The sequence below is a fragment of the Pelodiscus sinensis genome, chromosome 27 (genome assembly GCF_049634645.1).
Source record: "Pelodiscus sinensis isolate JC-2024 chromosome 27, ASM4963464v1, whole genome shotgun sequence".
In the NCBI taxonomy this organism is placed as follows: Eukaryota; Metazoa; Chordata; order Testudines; family Trionychidae; genus Pelodiscus; species Pelodiscus sinensis.
In genome coordinates this window covers 10,687,776-10,713,741 of record NC_134737.1, presented here as the reverse complement: position 1 = coordinate 10,713,741, position 25,966 = coordinate 10,687,776, and the positions used below count along the sequence as shown (strand labels likewise).

Genomic DNA, 25,966 nt, shown 5'->3' with positions numbered 1-25,966 from the left:
CGCAAGGCTTCCCTGGGCTATGCTGCGCACGCGCCGACGCGGATGAACGGAACGTCGGTTCTGCCGTTGGTCCCTTCTCGCCCCCCGTCGTTTTGAATACGGAGCGAGCTTATTGGCCGGCTCAGCGTCAGGTGGCCTTTTAATTGTTACGGGGGGGCGGGGCAGGTTGGCGTGCGGGCCCCCGGCCCAAGATGGCGGCCACTCGCTACCGGCGGTTCCTGAAGCTCTGCGAGGAGTGGCCGGTGGAGGAGACCAAGCGAGGCCGGGACCTGGGCGCCGTCGTGCGGCAGCGGGTGGCCCAGGCCTTCCGGGAGGGGGAGAGCACCCAGGTGAGCGCCGAGCGCGAGACAGAGGCCGGGCCCGGGCAGAGAGCCACAGCCCGCCCCTCGGCACCACGCGGGCCCCCGGCCGCTCGTTGGGGTTAACCGTTGGGTCCCGCGCCCCTCCCCCCGGCCGCTCGTTGGGGTTAACCGTTGGGTCCCGCGCCCCTCCCCCCGCCCGCTCGTTGGGGTTAACCGTTGGGGTCACGTGCCCCCCCCCCCCCCCCGCCTGCGGCTCCGTGCTTAGCGAGTTACCCAGTGAATCAGGATTTTACATCCCTGCCCCGCAGCTCCCCCCACCCCTTCATGCGCAGCCCCCACTCCCTCCTTGCACCAGAGGTGGGTATTTAACAGTTAACCGATACGTGCCAGCCCGTTGGGCCCTGTGAACGGGGCTAGCCCCCCGCAGGCTGCCCATGCTGCTGGGGGCACTTAACTGAGCATCGCAGCACTTGGGTGCACGGATACTATTTGTAACCTTTTACATCACTCCTCACAACCGCTGCCTTTCTGCTCTCATAACACCCTGCCCCCCAAGCCCCTCACAGCTTCCTTACAGCCCCTCACCACAGCGCCTCCTGCACACTTCCCTGCAAACCCCACCACCACCCTTGGCTTGTAGACTTATAGGATCCCAGGGCTAGAAGAGACCTCAGGAGGTCATCAAATCCAGCCCCTGCCCAAAGCAGGACCAATCCCAATTGAATCAACCCTGCCAGGGCTTTGTCAAGCCCGGACTTAAACACCTCTAGGTATGGAGATTCCACCCCCTCCCTAGGGAACCCATCCCAGTGCTTCACCACTCTCCTAGGGAAATAGTTTTTCCTAATATCCAACCTGGACCTCCCCCAGTGCAACTTGAGACCATCGCTCCTTGTTCTGCCATCCATCACCAATGAGAACAGCCTCTCTCCATCCTCTTTGAAACCCCCTTTCAGGAAGTTGAAGGCCGCTATCAAATCCCCCCTCATCCCTCTCTTCTGCAGACTGAACAAACCCAAATTCCTCAACCTCTCCTCGTAGGTCATGTGCTCCAGCTCCCTAATCATTTTGGTCACCCTCTGCTGGATCCTCTCCAATGCATCCACATCCTTTCTATAGTGGGGGGCCCAGAACTGGACGCAGTACTCCAGATGTGGCCTCACCAGAGCCAAAAAAAGGAAATAATCACTTCTGTAGAGATGCTGGTAATGCTCCTTCTAATGCAACCTAATATTCCATTCACCTTCTTGGCTACAAGGACACACTGTTGACTCATATCCAGCTTCTCATCCACTGTAATCCCCAGGTCCTATTATGCTGAAGTGCTACTTAGCCGTTTGGTCCCCAGCCTGTAACAATGGGGCTTACCTCCCACTTACATCTCTACCCACAACCACTGCCTCTAGGCTCCCCTGACCCGACACAGCGTCCCTAGTCACTATCTTACACCCCCATACACACCCATTGTAGCCGTACCCTACTCCCTCACAGCCACCCGCTTGGCACCTCAAGCCATTCTCTTACATGCACATCCCATGCAGGCCCCACAACCACCCTAGCTTACTCTCCTCTTAGATCTAGCTACAACCCTTGACCCCCCCCCCCCCCCCCCCAGTCTGTTGTCTGCTTTATTTATATGTAGTAAGATTTACTGATTTTAGGTGCTGCTGTTGCCATCACTAAAAAATTATCAGGGTTGTTTTCAATGTTCCCTCAATTTTTTTTATACATGTGCAGGATAAATTGTATGTGCATTCAGGCATATGTGGATGTGCACCACCAGTAGAAACGCATACTGTGGGCACTCTGCTAATCAGCTGAGCAGCATTTAAATCTCTCCTGATGGCAGCCCAAGTGCTCAGCTTATAGGGAACACTTGTTTAAAGTGTGATTTTAAAAAAATACAGTTAATGTGGAGAGGAAGTAGAGTGATATTTAGTGTTGACACTTCATTTGTCTTATTCTCCTGCTTTCAAAAGCAGCCGTTTGTGGAGAAAGAAAAAATCACTTCTTAAGTCTCCCAGTTTGCTTAGTATATTATATAGGTTTCCCCATTCACTATTTTGATGAAAGTTACGCAGGTGAGAATCCATATCCTCTAATTATAAAAGATATTTTCTTGATGTTACCTGCTTAGCCGAAGACATAAGGCTAAAGCACACATGATACGACTGTTATGATTTTCTCTCTGAATACATGTAAACTGCTTAAATAACAGTAACGATCCTTAGAAGGGTTATAGCGGGGCGGGCAATTATTTTTGAAGGGGGGGGGGGGCCCACTTCACAAATTTCTGAAGTGGTTATGGGCTGCCCCAGAAGGGGCAGGGCCAGAAGGCTTTCCATGCTTCCCTGCTCGCAGACCTTGATTGGCCTGGCTGTGGGGGGCGTGTGTGATATCTTTGCCCAGCGCCTAGAGAGAACCGCCAGCTCCCCTGTTCCCAGGTCTCAGTTGGCCTGGGAATGGGGGAGTGGCGGGGAGGCTGCAGGCTGGATCAGCAGGCTTGGTGGGTCAGATTCAGCCCTCGGAAGCTGACTTGCCTACCCCTGGGATAAGGGATTTGGGTGCAGGAGGGCCTGTGAGTGAGTTTGGGTGAAGGAGGGGGTTGTGATCTAGGGCAGGGGACTGGGGTGCAGGAGGGGCTACAGGGGGTTGAATTGCAACCTAAGGCAGGGGATTACAGTGCAGGGGTGTGACTCGTGCAGGAGGGGATTGTGACCTAGAGCAAGGGATTGGGGTGCAGGTTCTGGGAGGGGGTATGGGCTTTGGAAGGGGGCAGAGGGTTTGGCTTATGTAGGATAGGAATGGGGGGGGGGGGGCGCAGAGGGCTGGGAGGGGCTGGAATGCCAGAGTCAGGCTCTGGCCAGGACACTTACCAGTGAGACTCCAGCCAATAGCCCAGCTTGTTTCTCAGGGAGGAGTCTGCTCTGTGCTCTGTGAATAAGAGTCTGAGGGGAGGGGGGAATGGTGCTTCACATGCTGCCTGTTTTTCAAACAGGCAGCTTCCATTAGCCAGAAACTGGTCAATGGGATTGTGCCGAGGGCGGGAGCAGCCATGAAGCACCACTCCCTCCTCCCTTCCGGGCTCACAGTTTGTGGAACACAAATGGCCCAGCAGCTGCTTTTCTGGGGGAGAGAGGGGAGGCAGGGCAGGTCAAGCAGGGGAGTCAGTCTGAGACTCCTCGCTGTATCCACGGGCCAGATCTAGTGGCTTGGCAGGCCAGATTCAGCCTGTGGAGGGTGTTTTGCCCAGGCCTGGGCTATAGAATGGCTTTTATCAATGTATCGTGTGACTAACAAAGTATAACCCAGGTCCTCTGCTGGAACATGATAGTTACTCATTCAGTTTCTCCTCTACCTTGTTTGAGAGCACCTAAAGAGGGATCTGCTGTTTGTCGAGTGAGTGCCCTAATCGCTGTACTGAGGACTGCTGGGAGCTGGCTTGTTCTCCATCTCTTGTTGAAACTGTTCTACTTCAATTATTAATTGGGTCAAAGGAAAAGGTACCTGTAAAAAGGCTTCCGTAGTTCAGAGGTTATGGCAGTGAGCTGTGATGTTGGTGGCCCTGGTTCAGTTCCCAGCTGTTCCTGTGACCGTGTGATTTGCTAACTAGACTTATAATTAAGTGGGCCCCAATAAGGGCAAAAAATACAAATCACTCTTTTGTCCAGGACTCCCACCTGGTCAATTACAGTTTAGAGCTCTTGAAAATTAAGTACAAGTCCTTTGGCAGGAGAAGGGAACTCTATTTCAAGAACTTGACCATGACCATATATTTTCACCATCAGTAGTATTGAAAGCCTGCTACTAGCATAGTTTACCTTTAAACAGAAATTTACCACAGCCTCTGTGTGTGTCTTATGCTGGTTGGCATTCCCTTTCTTGCTCACAGCAGCACCCCTTTGCAGAAGCATTGTGGCAGTCTAACAGTGCTCAACTCACTGGATTTTGGAGCTCTGTGTGTGGGTCAGCTCAGGGGAAGGTTAGTACGATGTGTCCTATGTGAACACTGCTCATGTTCCCTGCTAGCTTTGTACAAAACAGAAGAGAATTCAGCCCTGTCCAGTAACAAGAATGGACTTATCAGCTGTGATGGGTCAAGTAACCTAACTGCATGCTCGTATTTAAAGGCTTGCTCCCATTACCTAGTTGCGAGCAGTTTTCAGGGCCAAGAACTGAAACACTCATACTTGGTCACACATCAAAGGTGACCTGACAAGTTATTGGGTAGCTACATTTCTGCATGTGGTGGCTTTATAAACTAGAATTTTCACTTGAATACTAGGCACTGACAGACCTGACTAGGGATGTTAGTGCGTAATAGACTAGTGGGTAATAGACTAGTTGACTAACTGCAAGAATTCTTAGCCATTAGTCGAATATTCTATAGTCCCTGGGGGTGTGACCAGCAGCCAGTGCACTCCAGGGGAGCCTTCTGCCACCCACTGTGCTGCTGCCTCTGCATCAGAGCAGCAGTGTAGGGTGCCAGGCGGGAGCCTGGTCTATGATGGGAGGCAGTTTAAAAAACAGTGTGGGATGCAAAACAGCCTATGTCCACAGGGAGCTCGGACCCCCAGGACAGAAGCTGCTGCTGTGAAGCAGTCTCTGCCTGCAGTGGGCCTAAGCCCATGGGACTGGAGCAGTCCTCTGCCCAGGGTGGGCAGAGAGCTGCTCCAGCCCCTACCAGCTAAAGTGAACCAGTAAGCCTCATGTGTCAAGGGTTGGGCTTACCGGTTAAACTTTTACTTCCCTAGACCAAACGAGAGTTAATGAAGAATCAAGCAATAGCTGAATGAAGTTGTACCATGTATGCAAAGTTACGGCTGTTTTTGCGGCGGGTTTTTGTTTTTGTTTTTAACTTTCAGACTGGATGCCCAATAATGTTTAAACACAATGTGATACAGAAAAATGGCACCACTTGCAGCACCTACATTAACCCTGGTGAGGAACATCAGTTATGTGCTTACCATATGATAACTATGACATTTTCCCAAATATAAGACACCTTTTAAATCTGGCTGGTAGACTGAGTGAAGGAACATTTATTGCACGTTACAGCAGTGGCAGATGGACATGAGAACTGTCCAGCTCTATTTCTTTACCATTGAATATTTTGTTCACATTTAATCCAGCAAATCCTTTTGAGCAGAGTTTTATCATTTTTACTACTGGATTGCATACTATGTGGCAGGTAGCAGGAGGAGCAGGAACATCGTTTTTATCCCTGAACCTATAGCACTTTTACAGGATACTGCTACCTCTCTTCCATTGTTAAGATGCTCCTCCCTCCCTTTTCTCACCTTGCGTGTGGCCTGTTACTTACAAGGGGAAGCGTTTGTGGTACAGATTAGACAGAGTTTTGAATGTGTATGTTCTTTTTCAGATTGCTGATCCTGCAACCTGTGACCAAATGTATGAGAGTTTAGTCAGAATTCACACCAATTTCTATAAAAACAAGGTGAGCTCTTTGGTGCAGGGACCATGTCACTTGTATGTGTCTGTAGAGCAGCCAGCAAACGGGGGCCACAAATTGGAGAGAGGTTTCTGGGTGCTGATGTGATAGAAGTATTAATAATAAGCTCTCTGAGGTGATTTCTGGCACTTTCTTTGAGAAAAATAAAGCTGAACTCATTTTGAGTAATACAAGCCTTTGAAAAGTTCAGTTGTTTCAGAAGCATCTCTTACCACATCTGATGTGCTGCTGGAGATGAGTCTAAAGGCCACATGGTGGCACTGTGACTTTTTCCACTGCTAATATTTCAACAGTAATGTCTTGCTTAGGACTGTGTAGGGATAAGGAAAAGCAATGCACTGGTTTTGGGGAGGGAACAGAGCGAGTTCTGTAGAGTGAATTCTTTTTTTGTTTTGTTTTTGGGAAGTATCCACGCCTAAAAGATACAAGCTTCACTGGTGTGACAGTGGAAGAATGCAAGCTGGTCCTGGCATCAGGTAATGAAGCTCTGTTTGATTAGTCTATGATTACTCTTCCCATTCACACTTACAGGGGTAGCTCGCACTGCTGCTACCTGGTCTAAGGGATCAATAGAATTTCACTCCTCAGGGTTCTTGTTGTGGCACTCTTTGCAAGCACTATTTTCCCATTAAAGACAAACATACAATATTTAAGATTTCAGTTCTGTATATAACCTAGTTTTCAGGGGTCCCTGTGGTTTAGTTATGTTAAATGAAAGTACTACTACTATGTCCATGGCTAGACTATCTCAGGAGACCTCCATACAAGGCAAGCATGGAGAAGTAATGGGTAAAATGAGCTTGTTGGTCAGATGTTTATCAATGCATGGGTTTGATTCAGTGATAGTTTCTGTTCAGGTCTTACTTAAAGTTTGGTGGCAGGGCTGCATGGAAGAAACTTACTGTACGCCTTCCACACTGTATGTGTTGTTACCTTAAAATTAAAAAATCCAACTAGTTTGTTTCAAAAGTTCTCAGCTATCTTCTCATAAGTTTAACTTTGCTCTTTACATCTTCCCTAGAGGTAAGGAGCCTTTTTTGGGGGTGGGGGGAGAGAGAAGAGTCAGCCATGCATGAATACTCATCCAGTGCCTTTATCAGATGGAAGGGACCTCAAGAATTCCTCTAGTCCAGTCTCCTACATTCATGGCAGGACCAAGCACCATTTAGATCATCCCTGACAGATGACTGTCTGACCTGCTCTTTAAAATCTCCAATGATGGAGATTCCACAACCTCCCAAGGCAATTTATTCTAGTGCTTAACCACCCTGACAGTTCAGAAGTTTGTCCTAATGTCCATCCTAAACCTCCCTTGCTTCAATTTAAACCCATTGCTTCTTGTCCTATCCTCAGACTTTAGGAAGAACTATTTTTCTCCTGTAACAACCCTTTTGTGTACTTGAAAGCTGTTCTCACCTTTCTCAGTCTTCTCTTTTCCAGACTAAACAACTCCCCTTTTTTAGTCTTCCCTCATAGGTCATGTTTTCTAGATCTTTAATAATTTTTATTGGTCTTCTCTGAACTTTCTCCAATTTGTCCATATCTTTCCTGAAATATGGTGCCCAGATCTGGACACAATACTCCAGTTGAGGCTAGTCAGCATGGAAAAGAGCAGAAGAATTACTACTTGTCTTACTTGCAAAAAAAAAAAAAAGTACATCATTTTGGGATGTATTAGTAGGACTGTTGCAATGGTGTTATGCTATTGCCTCACATTTAGCTTGTGCTCTACAATGACTCCCAGATCCCTTTCTGCAGAATCCCTTCCTAGGCAGGCATTCATTTCTCATTTTGTATATGTGCAAATACTTTTTTCCTTCCTAAGTGGAGTGCTTTCCATATGTCCTTAAGAATCCAGTGTGACTTAGCTCTGTGTCTGCTCCTAACTCTGATGGCAAAGACCTCCTTCTGTACTGAAATACTTTAGATTGAGGCTTGGAGAGTCTGTTGAGCAGAAATCTCATCCACTTTTCTGCCTTCCCTCTTCTTCCCCCCATTGCAGACACAGGGAAAGAGATGGATGAAATGAAAAAAGGTAAATGGAAAAAACTCCGAGAGAAGTTCTCTGTAAAGAATGCTGAAGAGGACTCCAAGTGATAACCTCTCTTCCCAGCCCTGTTTTGTATAGATTCCTAAACCACTGTATATTGCCATGATAAATAAAGCCACTCATTCCTCTTAGCAACATCATTTCCATTCAGATCTGTGCTTGAGACCCTCCATTTTATTCTAAAATCTGGGACTGGTTTTTGGCATTTCCAAAAATGATTTGGATTGAATATACTAATTGCAGGGGACAGTGGTTTGTATTGGTGGAAAATGAGACAGTTGGGGTGGGGCAAATTTGCCTGCTTGGATACAGTGGTAAAAAGATCACGGTTAGGACAATTTGTTATAATATCACAAAAATACAGCTGCCAAGATCTTATGGTTGTCCTCTTCTGACTGGATATTGACTAATTCTTGTGTGCATGTGTCACTTTGTTGCACATACTGTGGTTTAAAGAACAGGTGCTAATGACTTTACTCTCCATGCTGCAGATCCAAGGTCAAATTCTGTATCAGTCCAGCTTCTGCAGCCGATTTAAGAGTTACTGCATACTTTGGTAGAGGCACCAGTGTCTGGTCCTGGGAGCCAGAGCACTGCTCAGTTGGTGCAGTACCCCATGGGAGGTGCAGCTATACAGCTGCTTGGAGAGGGAACAATCTCTCTCTAAAACATGGACCTGCATTATGCGTGACTCTAGGAAGCATTAATGGCCTCTTGCTGTTATGCATTTCAACAGTTTTCCCCATCAAGAACTGAAACCATCTGAGGTTTGCAGTGGGATCTTAACTGAAACCCCACAACTTGACTGCTTAAGTTTATGGTACCTCTGCAATAAGAGATCTTTGTATGTCTATTGCATGCCTCACAATCTTCACAATTGATTTTTCTTTGGGATAGGGACCTGTACCTTGCTTAATATGGCCCTACAGGATTGAGGCCTCTAGGAACTACTGTCTCAAATGTTATTAATGCATCACAGCTCTCCCATTGTTGAGAGGAGGCTCTTGACCCTCATCTCAGCTTTTACTGACTTGATTTTGTGTTAACTTAGTTAAGGCAATTTACATATTAGTTAAGTAACAACAAAATAAAAAGTTTGTAAAACATCACACCAGAGATGAAAATAAAAACAATACCTCTTCACAGTGCACTGCTGTAGACCTGCAATTTCCCATATAAAGTCCATCCACAGAAGATAAAAGACCAGTGTCAAGTTAGCAACAGCTTAGCTGTTGCTCATCTTCATCAGATGTATTGTACTGTCAATACATCTTGTTAAATTTACTGCTCATCAGTGACAGATGGAATTCTTAAAATGATTCTGAAAATCAGTGTTGTGAGGTACTGTGAACAAGATGTCTGGCTTGCAAAGTACCATGTCTGTAATGGACTTTCTGCTGCCTACTTGGTATAAGTTATAGTGCAACCCTATCATTGCTAGTAACAATATTAATGCTATCCTTTCTGGATGGGCATAGTCACCAAAGTGTAGTGTGTGGAGATAAAGAATTAATGTTACAGAATAAAAAGTTATTGCAATGAAGAACTCAAGTCCCAAATAATTTACCTTCCTTTGAGGGCATTAGGATAAATTGTGGGTTCAGGTACTGTGAAGAAATCTGGTAACTAAGTTGTTCGTGACTCGTGCTGGGCAAAAAGTTTGCAGAGATGTAATCAAGAAGGAAAAGGCTGGCACTGGAGCCCTACAGCAGTAACAGTCTAGGCTTTGGTCCGGCTTCTGAAGATGAGATCTAGATGCAGACTCCAGTGAAAACATCCTCGTTAGCTGATAACATGTACTTAGTTAGCAAAGCTGATGTATTCTTGTGCTTCAGTGATTCAAGGTGTTCTGGACATCCACAAAACCCAACCGCTGTCTGCGCTTCCTTTGTTCTGTCATCTAGAGTTAAAATAAGGACACAATGTAGTCAGGAACGCAAAGTACATCTTCACACAATCCACAATCAATCTGTGAAACTCACTGCCAGGGGATGCTGTGAAGGCCAAAAGTATAACTGGGTTAAAAAATAATTAGCTAAGATTATGGAGCCTTGGTCCATCATTGGCTAGTAGAAACCCTGTGCTGCAAGTGCCCCTAAAACTCTGGGTGATAGGATGGTTCACTTGAAATTGCCCTGTTCTCTTCAGTCCATCCAAAGCATCTCATACTGGCTACTGCTGTAACAGGGAAACTTGGGCAAAATACCCTGGCAGAATGAGCAACTAAAACCGTTTTTCCCCTCCCCAGCCATGCAGATTGTAAAAATCTGCCAAAGGCAGCATCCATCTCTGCATGCTACCCTAGCCACAATATGACCCTACACATGTTTCAGTTACTGCCAGTCTTGCTTTACTGCTTGGGGTTTGTGCTCTGCCATTAAGCTACCCCCATTCTGAAGCATCCCTGTTTAAACTATTTACAATACCTGCTCTTTCAGCTCGTTCAGCTGTGAAGTGAGGTAAGACACCAGCTTCATAGTGGAGTTGAGTTTCTCTTGGAGGTTCCGGATCTCGTTCTGTTCCCCTTCTCCTTCGTTGCTGACCAATGACATGGCTCGCATCCGGGGGAACCAGTCCAAGTTCTTGTTCTGGAATGATGAAAACTTCAGGTTGTGGGGAGGAGCCTGATTTGAGCATACGTGCTAATTCACAAGAACTAGGTAGCTGGCCCAATAAACTCTGTTGCTAGGGGGATGGTAGAAACATTCAAGATCCTGGGGTCCCCGGTACCTTTGTGGAGTCTCATTAATTGCCCATTAATTTTCCCAGCTGTTTTTTGTAGACTTCCAGATACAAAGCAATCCCATAAATTTGACTGTAGGGCATTTAAATACTTGTCCTATACCTTCCTGCCCCCAACCTTTGTCACTGCCTTGAATTCACAATAACTAGGCTGCCCCCCATACTGCTTTTCAGAAAGTCATGGCTTATTTGAATATCCAGTATGTGACTATGTAATATCCAACAGAGGATGCCTGGTTAGCTGGGCCTAAACTGGAAGTAATCAAACCAGGAAGATGTGATAGGGTTTTACCAAAGTAAAAAAAAAAAAGAAAAAAAAGCCAAGTGTATCTTAAAAAAGTACGTTTTCTCACCAAGCCATTGTTTTCTAGGGGGGAAAGCTGTCACTATGCATGACACCCTGTCGTAGGCAACACGTACCTTTATCATTTGTGCCACGTAACTTTCAGGCCCGGTGTAATCTGTCTTATTCTTCACTCGCACCAGCACAATGAAGTACAAGTAATTCCACATGTTGTGCTCATATTTAATGTGCTCTTCGAAGGACACAGTCTTATTATCAAATTTGTCCCTTTCGAGACCTGGAAGAGGCAGTGGAGAAAAGAGGGAGTGAAACAAACAAGTGTAAAAGGAAGTTCAGATAATTGCATCCTATCCCAGGTAGGGATGCAAAAGGTTAACCGGGCTGGGTGGTGGGAACGTGAACAGGTCAGGACAGCAGGTGTGGCTGCAGCAGCAGCCCTGGCCCTAAACCTGCTGCGGGTGGGGGCAGATTGACAGCGCCGTCCCCAGCTATATTCTGGGCCTCTCTGGCTGCGCAAGCAGCCCTGGCCCCACCCCCACCCCCACCCCCACCATGGCCTGGGCAGGAGCAGGCAGGACCCCGACCCAGCCATGCTACAGCAGCAGCTCCAGTCCCGACCACGCCAGCAGCCCTAGCCCTGGACCTGCTGTGCCCTAGGCAGGGGAAGAGGGAACCCTGGCCCAGCTACACTGCAGCAGCAGCTCTGGCCCCAGCCTGCCCCAAGTGGGGGCAGGCAGGACCGTGGCCACAGCGCAGCAGCCGTGCCATTACTGCCCATGGTCCCATAAAACTCCAGCCCTGGCTGACCTGCACCAACCATAAACCAGCTAAATGATATTTTGATCATTTAACCAATTAGCTGTTTTGAATGATATTTACATCCCTAAGTAAATTACTAGCTGAAGTTGCTAGTGGATCACTGAAAAACTAGCAGGCTTATAACAGATACACCCATAGCTGTTTATTTCAAGAGTGCAGAGGGAAGAAATGGGAGTCGACCTTTTTATGCTGCTTTATTTTGTGTAAAGATGACTTATTGTTCCTGTTTGTTAAAACTTCAGATCTTGTCTATCCTAGAAGACTCCCTGTCTCACTGAAGAACTAGCAATTCAACGTTTTGTTAGTCTTTAAAGTGCTACCAGACTATTTGTTGTTTTTTAAGTTTTTTCTGTTACAGACTAACTCAGCTACCCCTCTGAAACTTGGTGTATCTGTTATTTACCAAATGCTCCCATCTACTTCCCTTGCTCCTCGTGATGAGTAGGACTACCGGTGCCAATGGGGGCGCCCTCTGAGTTCTAATTAGTGGGTCTTCATTAGACCTGCTAATTCAAATGCTTGAAGATCAACCGCTGGAGGGTCGATCGTCTTGGTGGTGTAGCCAAGCCCAGAGTGTTTTAGTTAAAGCTTATTTATCAAAAAAACAACAGTCGGAATAAACACAAAAAAATTTCCTCTCTCACCAATGGTGCCATTTCAGGAGAGACAGGGGACTGCAGCGGTACATACTGGGATGCTGCTTGGTCTTCTTCCGGTTCCCCTGACTGTCAGGGAGCGAGGGGAAAGTACACGGCTTGTGTGCGTTCCTCTCCTGGCTGGGGAGGGGAAGGCACAGAGGAGTAATTCATGCAAGCTGTGTACATTCCCCCTGCTCCTTGATAGTCAGAGGAAAGGGAGGAAGAATAAGCAGCGTCCCGGTACACATGGCTGCAGTCCCCCGCCCTTCTGACCTCCTGAAACAGCTGCTACTAGAATACACACGTAAAGGGCTCAATCCTGTGAAGACCTTGGTGACGGAATGCGTGTGTTTGTCCGATGTTTTCTGCCCTGGAACTCACCACATATGAAACATGTCGTCTTAAGAACTTCTTCCTTCTTTTGCTTCTCACTCCTCAGATCAGCAAAGGTGTCTATGATGACACCAAAGATGAGGTTGAGGACAATGATGATGACAATGAAGAAGAAGAGGAGGTCGTAGATAACCCGAGCAGGGAACAAGGACTCCTGCAAAGGACAGAATGAAAATAGCCATGAACAAAGGACAATATGGCTCTCTCCCAGTCGTTAGATCAGTGGTGGGCAACCTGTGAGCCAAATGCAGCCCATTGGGGTTCTATGTGTGGCTCACGAAACATTTTGTTGACTGTTGCCCATGTGAAGTGTTATCAGATGCTTCTGGTTTCCATCTGTGTAGTTTTTTCCCCCCTGCCAGTACTACTCAAGTGATACGCACACAAAGCAAGGACATGTAACATAAGGTGCATGCTGATTGCACACAACATTGACTGTGAAAGCTGTGCACTCCAAAGTGCTGCTACAGTTCAGTCAGCACCAGAGTTCCCTCTAAGGTGCGCCTGCATGGCCGTGCACAAAAGTTCTTCCCCCGCCCACTTCTTCTGGAGAGCCCAGGCAGCTGCAGGCGTGGCCGAGGCAGCATGGTGAGGGAGCCACTGGGGTGAGGGGCCAGGACCTGCCACAGCCACGTGGCAGGGGGGCCTGCTCCAGTGGCCAGGGCTGCCACATGGTGGGAGCCAGGGCTTGTTCTGGTGGCTGGGGCTGGGAATGGCACCTGCCACATGGCCAGGATGGGGGGGGCAAGGTCTGCTTTGGTGGCCGGGAAAGGGACATGCTGGACGGCGGGAATGGGGAGGATTCTGCTCTGGCAGCCAAGAGAGAGAGGGTGAGTGTTAATAAACTGGGTGCCATGATGGCACACATCCAAACCAGCATACATGACCTCAGTATTGGTGCACAAGTCAATACTCTCTGCTCATGGTTGGAAAATCTTAGAGGGAACACTGATCAGCATGCCCCACACATAGACTTTAAGGTCAGAAGGGACCATTATGATCATCTAGTCTGACCCCCTGCACAGTGCAGGCCACAGAATCTCACCCACCCCTCTTAGAATAATCCTCTCACCTATGTTAGGTTCACAAGCGCAGTGAGCAAAACTGCCCTGGTCTGGGAGACTGTCTTCGTTACAACAATCCTGCAGCCCACTGAGATGTAGGAGGCCACTCATGAAGCCCATTCACTAACCTAGGTTGCCCATGACTGCATAAGATCATGCTGCTTCTTTACAATGGTCAGAGAAAACGCTTAAAGCCAAGGTAGGAAGAGGCTAATGGAGGGGCTAAGATCTAAATACCATGTCATGAAGGAAATGTAGAGTACTAATGGCGTGGAAAGAGGCATAAGCATAGGCGATGGACAAGATTAAGGGGTGTAATGAAGAAAACGTAAGACATTAGCGGGGTAAGTCAGTATAAACATGGAGAGACAAGTGAAGCAGAGAATCGGTCCTTGAGTGGAGTTTGCCCAGTGCCGAGTTAACTCACATCCTTGGATGGCTTCCTGAGAATGTCGCCCACGCCCCCTCCGTTCCTCAGGCCATGGTTCAGCACCGTGACGATGCACATGAGCAGTGTGTCACAGGCACGCTCTGACTTATCCTCATCATCATCTGGAACACAGGCATAAACCAGTCAGGAGAGGACAGATAAAGAGATCAGCCCACCAGACTGAGCCAAGCGGTGCAGAAAAAGTCACTGGTTTTGGAGTCTCTCAGGGTGTCTCTAGACTACAGGGGGTTTTTTGAAAAAAAGTGGTTTTTCGAAAAAACTTCCCCTGCATCGAGACTGCCGCCGCGTTCTTTTGAAATTAAATCGAAAGAACGCAGTGGTTTTTTTCGACTGCGGTAAACCTCATTTTACGAGGAAGAATGCCTTTTTTCAACAGTGCTCTTTCGAAAAAAGGTGTTCTTGAATGCAAAAAGGGCTTTTTCGAAAGAGAGCATCCAGGCTGCCTGTGGACTCTTTTGAAAAAGCGGCTTGATTTTTCGAAAGAACTGGTTGTAGTCTAGACATATCCTCAAAGGGTTTTTCTTTCCTCCTTTTATCTCCTGGAAGCAGGTGGTTGCATTATGTACCAGAACTAGCAGCAGAAGGAGCCCAGGAAACTCAGACTGGTTAACAATCTTTAACAAGCTAGCTGGAGGGGTCCCTCCTTGGAGAATGTTTTGCTGCTCAGCCTGTTCACAGCACAGGAGAGAGCTGTTCCCTCTTTGCCCAGCAGAAGAGAGCGGGAGCCTGGACAGCACCTTGATGACCTGGAAGGGTCAAGCAGAACTTCTCTGACGACTCGAGCTCCCTCTGAAATCCCTACTTTTTAAGCTCACCATTTTAACCCTTGCTGGACCACTCTCAGTCTGAAGGGACATGGCTTAGTTACGTGTTAGCTGCTTCTAAGTAACTCTATTTAAGGGAATAGATTTTGCCCAGCTGACTGAAATGAGAGGGAACCACCTTGCTCTATATTCTGGGCAGTTTTCCCTGTAAGCTGAGTGCTTGGGTGGCCACCTAGGAGAGATTGAAATGCTGCCCCGCTGATGAGCAGAGTGCCCACAACACCCACAGCCAACAGCATGTGCTTCTATTGGTGATGCACGTGCACTTGCCTGGTGCACATAAAATGTATTCCACCCAGATAGAAAAAAAAGTGAGAGGGAACACTGGTCCTGATTTCCGTGGCCTCTATATTCATTCAGTGGGATTCCTGCCTAGGAGCACAGGGAATGTCCTGGCTGGGAAGGATGTGGAACCATTGAAGAGGTTTCCTTCAGGAAGTCTGCTGGAAATCTAAATCCCCAGTCCAGAGAGTATTTATACAGAAGGTCTCCCTCTTGGCTCACTTTTGCAGACGTTTGGATCGCTTGGCTAAAGTCAGCAGCTGAACACTTGGGTGCTTATCCATACTTTTGAAATGCTCACCTGGCACTCATGCGGTTCCTTCTAATGACTCATGGGGAGATAACACATAAAGACCAGTAAGCAGCTAAGATACAGTCTCAGAACGCTTGCAAATCTGAGCAGATGTGCGTCTTACCGTGTTAGAAGCTTTTCAGGCCAAGATTTTTTAATGGTGTAGTTACCTCTCAGTACATCAGGCACAGCAGAGCAGCTAATTTTGTCACCACTGCATGACTCCATAAAAGCCTCCATGTTCTTTTGCATCCCCAAGGGGCCATCTGGAAACAGAAGAGACTGTCATGGTCAGAGTGCTGGGTACAGAACCACTCGGCTTAGCAAAGCCCTGTCCTCGGATTGGGGGCTCTCCTTCACCGCCCCCAGCTGCAGCTCAAAAGGGATTGGTTCTCTTGGGTTCCTTTTCCTCATTGTACCTCATTCCCGTTCATCCCACCAGCGCCAAATGGTAAAGCTCCAGTCACTGACACGGTGTCAGTGCTGATCCCTGCTGGCAATGAGAACAGGCCTGTCTAGCACACTAGCTGCACCAGAGTTCCACTGGAGCAGCGTTCCCTTTAAGCTGTGCACTTGTGCAGCCACTCAGGAGAGATTCAAATGCCGCCCAGCTGATTAGTAGAGTGCCCACAGCTAGGTTTTGTGTTTCTACTGGTGGTGTCCATTCACACATGCATTGGAGCACAACAAAAAGTATTCCATATAGATAAAAACTGCATGGATGGAAAAGATTAGAGGTCATGAGGTATTTTTGAGCCCTCTGCTCTGTTTTCAAATGTGGGGGCCTTAAGAGAACAGCTGTAGTCCTGAAGCTTCCATTACATCTGTCTAGAACCACTACCCCATTCCCTTTTACCCCCCAAACTCCAGGGTCCCCTTGCCTAGAGACTGCAGTGCTGATTGCTGCTGTATTTGTAGCACCCAGGAGCTCAGTGGGACCAGGATTTTGAGCCTTAAAATACTGCATCTCATGTCTCTTTTTTGAAAAAGGTGTTATTCCCCCCCATTTTACAGATGGGGAAATGGAGAGCTAGCCTGGGGACGTGACCTTTGCAAGATCACACGGAGTCGATGGCAGAATCTGGAAGAGAACCCACTACTACCTAACCCCTGCACTACCCACTGCACCACAACCCACAACTGCATGGCAGAGCAAGTGTAGAGACCTTTGGACTTGTTGTCAGGCAGCCGGTCCACCTCCATGATAAAGTCATCTTTCAGGAAGAGGAAACCCACAATGGAGAAGAGGTAGACAAGGATGAGCGCCAGGAGGGCGGTAAGCAGGATGGAGCGCCCGTTCCGCGTCACACTTTTTATGACATTAAACAAGGTCTCTTCACGGTAGATCAAGTCAAAGAGCTGAAAGGACAAAACGTGCTCATGTGGACATTACTTAGCAAGGGGAGAAATGCAGCAGCAAGCTGTTGGTGTTACCATCTAGCCTTTCTATAGCAGCTTGTAGCCTAGTCCTCAACAAATCTACATTTCACCAGGGTGAGTAGCCAGAGAACAAAGAGGTAAATGCCAAACTCATGCTGAAATCAATAGGAATTAGGTTCCTAAATACTTAGACTCAGACTTTAAGGTCAGAAGAGACCATTATGATCATCTAGTCTGACCCCCTGCACAGTGCAGGCCACAGAATCTCACCCACCCCTCCTAGAATAATTCTCTTACCTATATCTCAGATATTGAAGCCTTCAAATACTTTGAAGACCCCAAGATGCAGAGAATCCTCCAGCTGTGATCTGTATCCCATGCTACAGAGGAAGGTGAAAAACCTCCAGGGCCTGTGCCAATCTACCCTGGAGGAAAATTCCTTCCCGACCCCAAATATGGCAATCAGCTAAACCCAGAGCATGTGGGCAAGACACCCAGAAAGTTCTCTATAGTAACTCCTATCATCCCTCCATTGACCTATTTATCACTGAATGAATGGTCAATTAGTTACCAAGATCATGTTATCTCATCAAACCATCCCCTTCATAAACCCATCTAGTTTAATCTTGAAGCCAGATAGATCTTTTGCCCCCACTACTTCCCTTGGAAGGCCGTTCCAGAACCTCACTCGTCTAATGGTTAGAAACCTTCGTCTAATCTCAAGTCTAAACTTCCTACTAGCCAGCTTATATCCATTTGTTCTTGTGTCCACATTGGTATTAAGCTTAAATAATTCCTCTCCCTCCCTAGTATTTATCCCTCTAATATATTTAAAGAGTGCAATCATGTCCCCCCTCAGCCTTCTTTTGGTTAAGGTAAACAAGCCAAGCTCCTCGAGTCTCCTTTCATAAGACAGGTTTTCCAATCCTTGGATCATCCTAGTGGCCCTTCTTTGTACCTGTTCCAGTTTGAATTCATCCTTCTTAAACATGGGAGACCAGAACTGCACACAGTATTCCAAATGGGGTCTCACCAATGCCTTCTATGATGGCACTAACACCTCCTTATCCCTACTGGAAATACCTCGCCTAATACATCCCAAGACCGTATTAGCCTTTTTCACGGCCATGTCACAATGGCGGCTCATAGTCATCCTATAATCAACCAGGACTCCGAGGTCCTTCTCCTCCTCCGTTACTTCCAACTGATGTGTCCCCAGCTTATAACTAAAATTCTTGTTATTAATCCCTAAATGCATAACCTTACACTTCTCACTATTAAATTTCATCCTATTGCTATCACTCCAATTTACAAGATCATCCAGATCTTTCTGTATGATATCCCGATCCTTTTGCTGTTTGGCCTCATTCACATTCTTTCCCCAATTTGGCACGGACGTTGTACCTCCAATATGACCTATTAGACTAGTCTCCACCCTACCCTTCCTCATGTTCATTCTCCTACCCCAAGCTATATCCTTTCTTACTTCGTTTTCCTCCCTCTCAGTGTTAAAATCCGGCGTAGAGATTACCTAGACATCTCCCAACCGTCTCCCCCAAATTCCTAGTTTAAAGCTCTCTTAATCAGTTGAGCCAGCCTCCATCCTAGAAGTCTATTTCCCTCCCTACTTAGGTGAAGTCCATCCCTAGAGAACAGTCCTCTGTCCATAAATGCCTCCCAGTGACCATACATCCCAAAGCCCCCCTTACAGCACCACTGCCTAAGCCATCTATTGATCATCATAATCCTGTCACATCTTAGTTGCCCTTCTCTAGGAACAGGGAGAATCCCACTAAAGATCACCTGAGCCTCAATTTCCTTGAGCATCCTCCCCAGCCTAGCATAGTCTCCCTTAATTCGTTCCAGCGAGAATCTAGCCGTATCATTTGTTCTTACATGAAGGATGATCAATGGATTCCTTCCTGCTCCCTTAATAATCCTCTTCAACCTCAGTTCCACATCCCGTATCTTAGCACCAGGCAGACAGCACACCCTTCTATTCTCTGGATCAGCTCTGGTTACAGGCCTATCTATTCTTCTCAATAAGGAGTCCCCAATCATATAGACCTGCCTTTTTCTAGTGACAGTGCGATTCTCTGGTCTATCTCTAGCTTCCTCTGGCTGCAAGTCCTTGCCATTCCTATTTTCCCTTGTAATCCTCTTTAACTCATCCTGTATCCTCCTAATGCTCATTATTGGTGTTGTCTCCATTAAGTCTTCCCCTTTACCTATGGGACTAGCCACTCTTCTCTTCTTCCTTTCCCTTCCATCTTCATTATCTACCTGCTGTACCCCTTCTTCATTCTCCAGCTCCACATACCTGTTCTTGAGCTCTATTTTTCCTTCACTGACCCATCTTTTCCTCTGCCTGGTTCTCTGAGTCACATGCTTCCACTGTCCATTTTCTTCGCTCAGCATCCCCGCTCTGAGGCCCTTGATCTTGCTTCCATCTGCATATTTAAGCTTTCCCCTTCAGCCACGTCATGCTTTGCCCCATCATCTGCTCAAACCCCCTTCTAAACTCGACCAGAGTTTTCACCTGCATCTCCAGTCCTCGGATCTTTTCTTCCATCAGCTCTATCAGGCGGCACTTCATGCAAACAAGACTCCTTTCAGGTACCCCCTCCAGAATCATGTATATACCTCAGCTATCACATCCAATCATCCTCCTTGTGTTCTCTGCTACTTGGGCCATGGCCACTACTGCCTCTGCGTTTTATCTACTTTCTCACCAAAATCCTATTAGTCCGGTGAACACAAAAACAGACCAAAACACCCTCTCCACAGCAAAAACAAACCAAGTCCCACAATCCAAACTCCCTTTACAAACTCCCACTCAAACTCCCCTGTTTACAGCTCTGTTTGCTTGGCTCCTGTGCCGCTGCAGCTTTTGAGGATCTCGGCAGAAGTGATTTTTTACTCAATAGTCAAGCCAGAAATAGAAACCAGAAGTCCTGAAGCAATCCCTAGCTCTAACCACTAGATCACACTGCCTCCCCGCTGACCCAGATAAAAGGTAGAAAGAGACACGATATGATACATACACACCAAACCCAGAAAGATTGCCCCACACAAATAACATTGCCCAGTGTGGCAAATTACTTTCACTGCCATTATTAGTCACTGAAAGTTCCCACTGGAATCTTCCAGTTCGTAGCCATGCTATGGACGTTCCCCTAACAGCTGAGTTTACCGTACCAAGATGCTGTAGAAGAGTTCATGTACAAAGAGTCCCAGGATGCTGGTCACAATGTAGGCCACGTGATAGAGAAACTCCATATCCATGATCATGGCCTTGTAGCCCCGGATAAATGTCCCCCGGTTGCCCACGAAGCTCACCACGAACACAATCTTGTTGGTCAGCTAGGGAAGAGTCACAAGGAAGCAGTGTGTGTGAGTGCCGGGTTTTAATCCAGTTTGGCTTTGTGAACTCAATGTACCACGACGCCAGAGGGTGAACGCTCTCCCAGTTACGGCGCTGCAAATCCACTGACTTCCTGTGCGTGCCAATGAGTGCAGGGCTCAGTCCAGACACCCAGTGGCCACTGATGTTGATTCCTGGGAGCCCAACTCAGCATACACTGAGTCTGGGTTTTAGGGGCGCTTCACTCACCGTCCGCAGGTAACTTACATTGAGAGCTCCCAGGATGTTCAGCGTGAGCCCAATCCCTAGGTAATAGATTGATCGCAGGATCAATGCCACAAGGAGCGGCCTGATGCCATAGCGCCGGGTAAACATGGCCATGACGGAGAAGCAGATCAGAAACCAGAAAAGCAGGGATATCAAGGGAGAATCCAGCACTCCTGGGAACAAAATGGACACCATAGTGCATGAAAATCAACCAACCAACCAACTGATCACACTTTGTGTCAGTCCGTAGCATACATCTGAGAGTTTGAGGGTTTCCATTCAAACCTAGAGAGCCTATTAAAAGAAACAGAAAAGAAACATCCCTAGATACAAAGCATAACACAGAAGATGGCCCTTAACATTCATTTGGACTGTGTCTACACTGCAGGCTTCTTGTGCAAGAACTTTTTGCACAAGAGTTCTTGCACAAAAGTTCTTGCGCAAAAGCACATCCACACTGCCACATGCTTTTGTGCAAGAGCATCCATGGCAGTGCGGATGCCCTCTTGCGCAAGAAAGCTCTGATGGCCATTTTAACCATAGTGGTTTCTTGTGCAAGGAACTCGTGTTGCCTGTCCACACATGCCTTTTTGCACAAGAGCTCTTGCGCAAAAAGGCTTATTCCTTGTAGAAAGAGGAATAACACTTGCGCAAAAAGCCCTGTGTTCTTACGATGTATTGTACTTTTTCTTGCGCAAGAACGCGCTTGTAGTGTGGACGCTCTGCAAGTTTTTGAGCAAAAAATGGCCATTTTTGCACAAAAACTCCGCAGTGTAGACATAGCCTAAATGTATTATTGTATTATTCAGACACCTTTTCTAGCACCTTTCATCTGAGATCTCAGAGCTCTTTAAAAAGGCCAGTCATTTAAGCTTCACAACACAAGAGGTGTGTCATTTGTATCTCCTTTTTATAAACCAGGAGAGTGAAGCACCAAGAGAAGCAAGTTTTGCAAGGACACTAAACAAGTTTGTGCCAGAGTCAAAACAGAATGCAGGAGTCCTGGCTCTCCATCCCCTGCTCTCCCTCCCTCTCAAGGGCTACGTCTACATTGGCATCCCTTTCCGAAAAAGGGATGCTAATGAGACGGGTCGCAATTGCAAATTCCGCAGGGGATTTAAATATCCCCCGCGGCATTTGCATTTACATGGCTGCCGCTTTTTTCCGGCTTGGGGATAAGCCGGAGAAAAGCGCCAGTCTAGACGTGATTCTCCGGAAAATAAGCCCTTTTCCGGAGGATCTCTTATTCCTAGGAAGGGCTTATTTTCCGGAGAATCACGTCTAGACTGGCGCTTTTCTCTGGATTATCCCCAAGCTGGAAAAAAGCGGCATGTAAATGCAAATGCTGCGGGGGATATTTAAATCCCCCGCGGAATTTGCAATTCCGAAGTCTACATTAGCATCCCTTTTCCGGAAAGGGGTGCCAATGTAGACACAGCCAGGGTGTGTCTACACTGTGATTTAAAACTGCAACAGCGAGTCTCAGGGCTTGGGTCTACAGACCCATGGTACAGTGCTAAAAACAGCAGTGCGGCATTGCGGCTCAGACGGGACTCGGGCTCTAAGACCCTCCCCTTGCCTGGCTACACTCTTGTTTTTAGAGCCATCGCATGAGTATAGGTTCTCCGAGGCTCTGAGACTTATCGCTGCAGGTTTTAAAATGCAACAGGCTTTAGAGGGTGAAGAGGAAATTGGTTTTAGGAAATAGAGGAAGAGGCTCAGCAGCTTTGGCGGAGAATGGGGCTGGCTAGATTGTATCTCCCAAGGGACCACCAAGTGTCAGTTCTCTCCTTGGATGGGGACACCCTTCCCCTTTGTCGCTAAGAAGTGGATGGAGCACTTACCCATAGAGGTGGCTTCGACGTATGGGTAAAAGAAAGCAATGATTATGTTGATGAATACAGCCAGGTTGAAGGAAATGCTTCCCCAGAGAGTCATTCTGCGGGAGAACCAGTACATCAGCGGCATGCCTAGGAAGAGGAAGGTCGGAGGTGAGACAGCGCAGTACTCTCCAGCTGTTCCTGTGCAACTTGGACATGGATCATAACTTTCCCCAGAGACTTAAGCTCAATTCAACACGGACTTGGACTGATCTCCCATTTCCTCAAACCAAGAGCCAAAGCCCCAGTGTTTGGCTGCAATGGGGTGATGAGTTCAAAATGTTCCCGCTCATAGTTCATGGCCCCTCAGCCCTTTGACCCGCTCTGTTACTTGAGAATCAGCTCCGGTGTCACACCCCTTGGGCCTCTCTCTCGCTACTTCCTACATCCTGGCCATCTGCAAGTTGCAGAAACGATGCCTGTGCTCTGCTGGCATCAGTTCTCTGTCCCAAGGGAGTCCCAGACAGCCTGCACTGCCAGCCACTTCCTATCCCAAAACTCGCTTCCTGTCTAATCACCGACAGCATTCTGCTTGGATTTGCAAGTGTTTCCACTGCTACTACAAAAAAAACCTGAGTTGTCCTGTAGCATCGTACAGACTTAACAAAATTATACATATAGTATCATGAGCTTTCGTGGCAAAACCCACTTCCTCAGATCAGTTTTGCCCACGAAAGCTCATGATAGACAGACAGACAGACACACAGACACACACAGGGCAAGGACCAGGATGTCACTCTGGGTCTGGGATCTGATAGGGAGCCAAACAGAGTGTCCCGACAACCCATAAACAGTAACAGCAGCTTTGGCTGGCACTTTTGAGTTCATCTAATCCCAGCTGCCCACTCAGCTGCTTAAAAAGAGGACAACCCGTTTACCATTTCACGCACCCTTCTTCCTTGTGTATCTGCCCAGGGAATTGTCCTTTTACACTCTGTTTCCTTTAAGCCCATATTTTCAAACTTTGTGCCTGCCTTTGGCTATCTAACCTGAGACTCCCAGAGCCTGATTTTTAGAGATGTTGACAGCCCATTGCTCCAGTTGCTTTTCTGGGTTTTTAACATCTCTGCACATCACGGCTGGGGAGCTGAGGCTCGGCACAGTAAAACAGAGGTCCCCATGCTTAGCAGCTACTTCCGAAAACAACTGCCATTCCATCCTCTGGCAGGGAAGTTTCTCCTCCTGGTATAACTTCCTGGGCTTTGTGTTGTTTGCTAAATATATTGCAATACACCATATTTGTTTGGGCTGCTTAGGAACTCCACTGACAAATCCTGGTTTTGCATCAAGAAGCAAGTAACCTAGAGAGGCCCGTTTTGTATTTTCTTCCAGTTGCCTCATCCAAAGTCAAGAAGGGATTGGGAAGCTACCAGTGAAGAAAGCCTCGTTGTCACATTGGAAATGGAAGAGTTCTGCACACTGCCTGCAGCCAGAGGCATGGGATGCTGGGAGAGTTTTTTTCCAAGCCACAATCTGGTGCTCATAGCCATTTCAGAGCATTACTGGCAGATGAACTCTGTGCCAGCAGCCGCTTTAAGGAGAACACCCGTTTGCCCTTACTGCGCAGTTTCTTCTGCCACTCCATCTCGTTGTGGAGGAAGGACGACTGGTCGAAGAAGTCACTGACTTTGCTGCCCTGGTCATCTTGTTCCGTAGTGGTGAACAGCCGGTATTTGGTCTCCCGGGTAAGGAATTCGCAGATGTTGGGCACTGGGAAGATGATCTGCTCCATGCTCCGGTCCAGACGCACAATCTGCATAGAGCAGGCAAAAAGACCGGGGTGCTATCAGGGCCCATCTGCACCACACATATGTCATGTAGCCAGGAACTAGCCCCACTCTGCCTGGGTGAAGGTTCTATAAGCTGTCACTCATTCTAAGCCACACCCACAGATCAATCCACCTAACACAAGGGTGGGCAATCATTTTTTATGCGGGGGGTGAGGGGGGAAGCCACTCCAAGAATTTGGAAAGTGGTCGAGGGCCGCACTCTTCCAGATTTTAATGGAGAAGGTGCAGGGTCTATGATGGAGGTTGGGTGCAGAAGGGAGCTTGGGGCAAGGGAGGGAGTTTGGGTGATGGATGCAGTTGTGGTTTGGGCACTGGACTGGGGTGGAGGGGGTTGGAATGTGACCTAGGGCAGGGAATTGGGGTACAGGAGGGGGTGCAGAGATGTGGGTTGTGAGCTAGGGCAGGAGGGGACTGATCTGGGGCAGGGGTTTGGGGTGCCAGATCTGGGCATGGAAATGAGTACAGTTGGAGGGCAGAGGGTTGGGGAGGGAAGGGACTGGGATGCCAGATGCAGGCTCTGCTAGGAAACTTACCAGCCAGCAGCAGTTCCTGAATCAGCCTCCCTGCCTGCCCCGCCCCTACCCAGGCTGCAGCCATGTGCTCTGGAGCCCTTTGTGCTTCATGGCTGCCTGTTATTTGAAACAGGCAGCTCCCATTGGCCAGTTTCTGGCTAAAAACTGGCCAATGGGATTGTGCCTTAGGATGGGAGCAGCTCCTAAAGCTTCCCCCTCCCCTTCAGACTCACAGTTTTTAAAGAAAAACCACCCCACAGCTGCGTTTCTGAGCAGCATGCGGGTGGGGCAAGGCAAGCAGGGAGCATGCCTGGGGCTCTCCGCAGCATCCGTGGGCCAGATCTGGTGGCTTGACAGGCCGGATTTGGCCTGCGGGCTCTATTTTGCCCAGGCCTGACCACACACGGCTTGTGCGCTGGGAATCTGCCAGCACTAGTGAGATGTGCTGCTGGAGACCCAACAGACAAGAAAGGCGTCATGAAAAAGCAGCTGGGCACCCCTGGAGAGAATGCTCATGCCGCTGATGCAGTTTTCTCGGGGCAATTTGTTCCGAGGAAGCTCCTAGCTTCTTAAGCATGAGCTTGTATCTTCAGGGCACAACAAGGATGAGGTCTGCCTATGAACTGTAGTCCCTGGGAGGTGATATTCATGGACCTACGGTAGCCTCCAGGGAATGGCAATCCCCCGACCAACAAGTCCTACCTCAATTTGGGAGGTGTGCCTCTCGTAATAGGCCAGCGGGTCCTCCTCTTCCTCCTGGACGGGAGCCGTCGATTTCAGCATCTGAGTCAGCTGCTTGTTGTGTAAGCTGAGCTGGAGTAGATGGGAGAATAAAGCAGGTGTCTTCAGCTGGGGAGATGCTGTTCTAACTGTGCATGATCAGCGCTTCCTCGCTATTTACCAAAAGCACCCAAATGAAAGCTTTAGAAAGGGCCACTGTTCCTCCCCCACCCCTAGGGAATGATAGTTCAGCTCCCTATAGTAATTACATCCCTAAAGGGCATTAATCCCTAAAATCCCCCAATGATCAATGCCCATAATGCCCAAGGGAACCTGCATTACAGCTGAGTAGCATTTGGGAGCCGAGACAAGGCCACACAAAGCAGGAAAATGACAGCAAAGGGATCAACCCTCCGACC

The 25,966-nt window shown here is 47.9% G+C and overlaps 2 protein-coding genes across 5 annotated transcripts in view; one reads left to right on the top strand and one right to left on the bottom strand.

Moving 5' to 3' along the window:
• Window positions 1-138: 138 nt before the first annotated feature.
• On the top strand, window positions 139-25,701 carry UQCC2 (ubiquinol-cytochrome c reductase complex assembly factor 2). 4 transcript variants are annotated; one of them, XR_012897931.1, is made up of 5 exons: window positions 139-329; window positions 5,686-5,760; window positions 6,182-6,251; window positions 16,649-17,128; window positions 23,858-25,701. XR_012897931.1 is itself a non-coding variant. In XM_075910586.1 (4 exons), exons 1-4 carry the CDS (start codon window positions 192-194, stop codon window positions 23,899-23,901), a joined length of 327 nt encoding a protein of 108 aa, XP_075766701.1. In that variant the 5' UTR covers window positions 139-191; the 3' UTR covers window positions 23,902-25,701. The 4 variants fall into 4 exon arrangements, 3 of the variants coding, with proteins under 3 accessions (XP_075766701.1, XP_075766702.1, XP_075766700.1); XM_075910586.1 differs by lacking the exon at window positions 16,649-17,128; XM_075910587.1 differs by lacking the exons at window positions 16,649-17,128; window positions 23,858-25,701 and adding an exon at window positions 12,768-13,043.
• The window catches only part of ITPR3 (inositol 1,4,5-trisphosphate receptor type 3), a 95,439-nt gene continuing 78,283 nt past the window's right edge, over window positions 8,811-25,966 (bottom strand). Inside the window, exons 47-58 of the mRNA XM_075910583.1 lie at window positions 25,530-25,640; window positions 24,086-24,278; window positions 22,490-22,615; window positions 20,646-20,818; window positions 20,213-20,377; window positions 16,801-16,993; window positions 15,805-15,900; window positions 14,213-14,337; window positions 12,710-12,875; window positions 10,988-11,148; window positions 10,252-10,413; window positions 8,811-9,725 (exon numbers count right to left, since the gene is read on the bottom strand). Of these exons, the coding sequence (XP_075766698.1) occupies window positions 9,657-9,725; window positions 10,252-10,413; window positions 10,988-11,148; window positions 12,710-12,875; window positions 14,213-14,337; window positions 15,805-15,900; window positions 16,801-16,993; window positions 20,213-20,377; window positions 20,646-20,818; window positions 22,490-22,615; window positions 24,086-24,278; window positions 25,530-25,640 (1,740 nt within the window). The 3' untranslated portion in view covers window positions 8,811-9,656. The remainder of the gene's footprint in view (window positions 9,726-10,251; window positions 10,414-10,987; window positions 11,149-12,709; window positions 12,876-14,212; window positions 14,338-15,804; window positions 15,901-16,800; window positions 16,994-20,212; window positions 20,378-20,645; window positions 20,819-22,489; window positions 22,616-24,085; window positions 24,279-25,529; window positions 25,641-25,966) is intronic.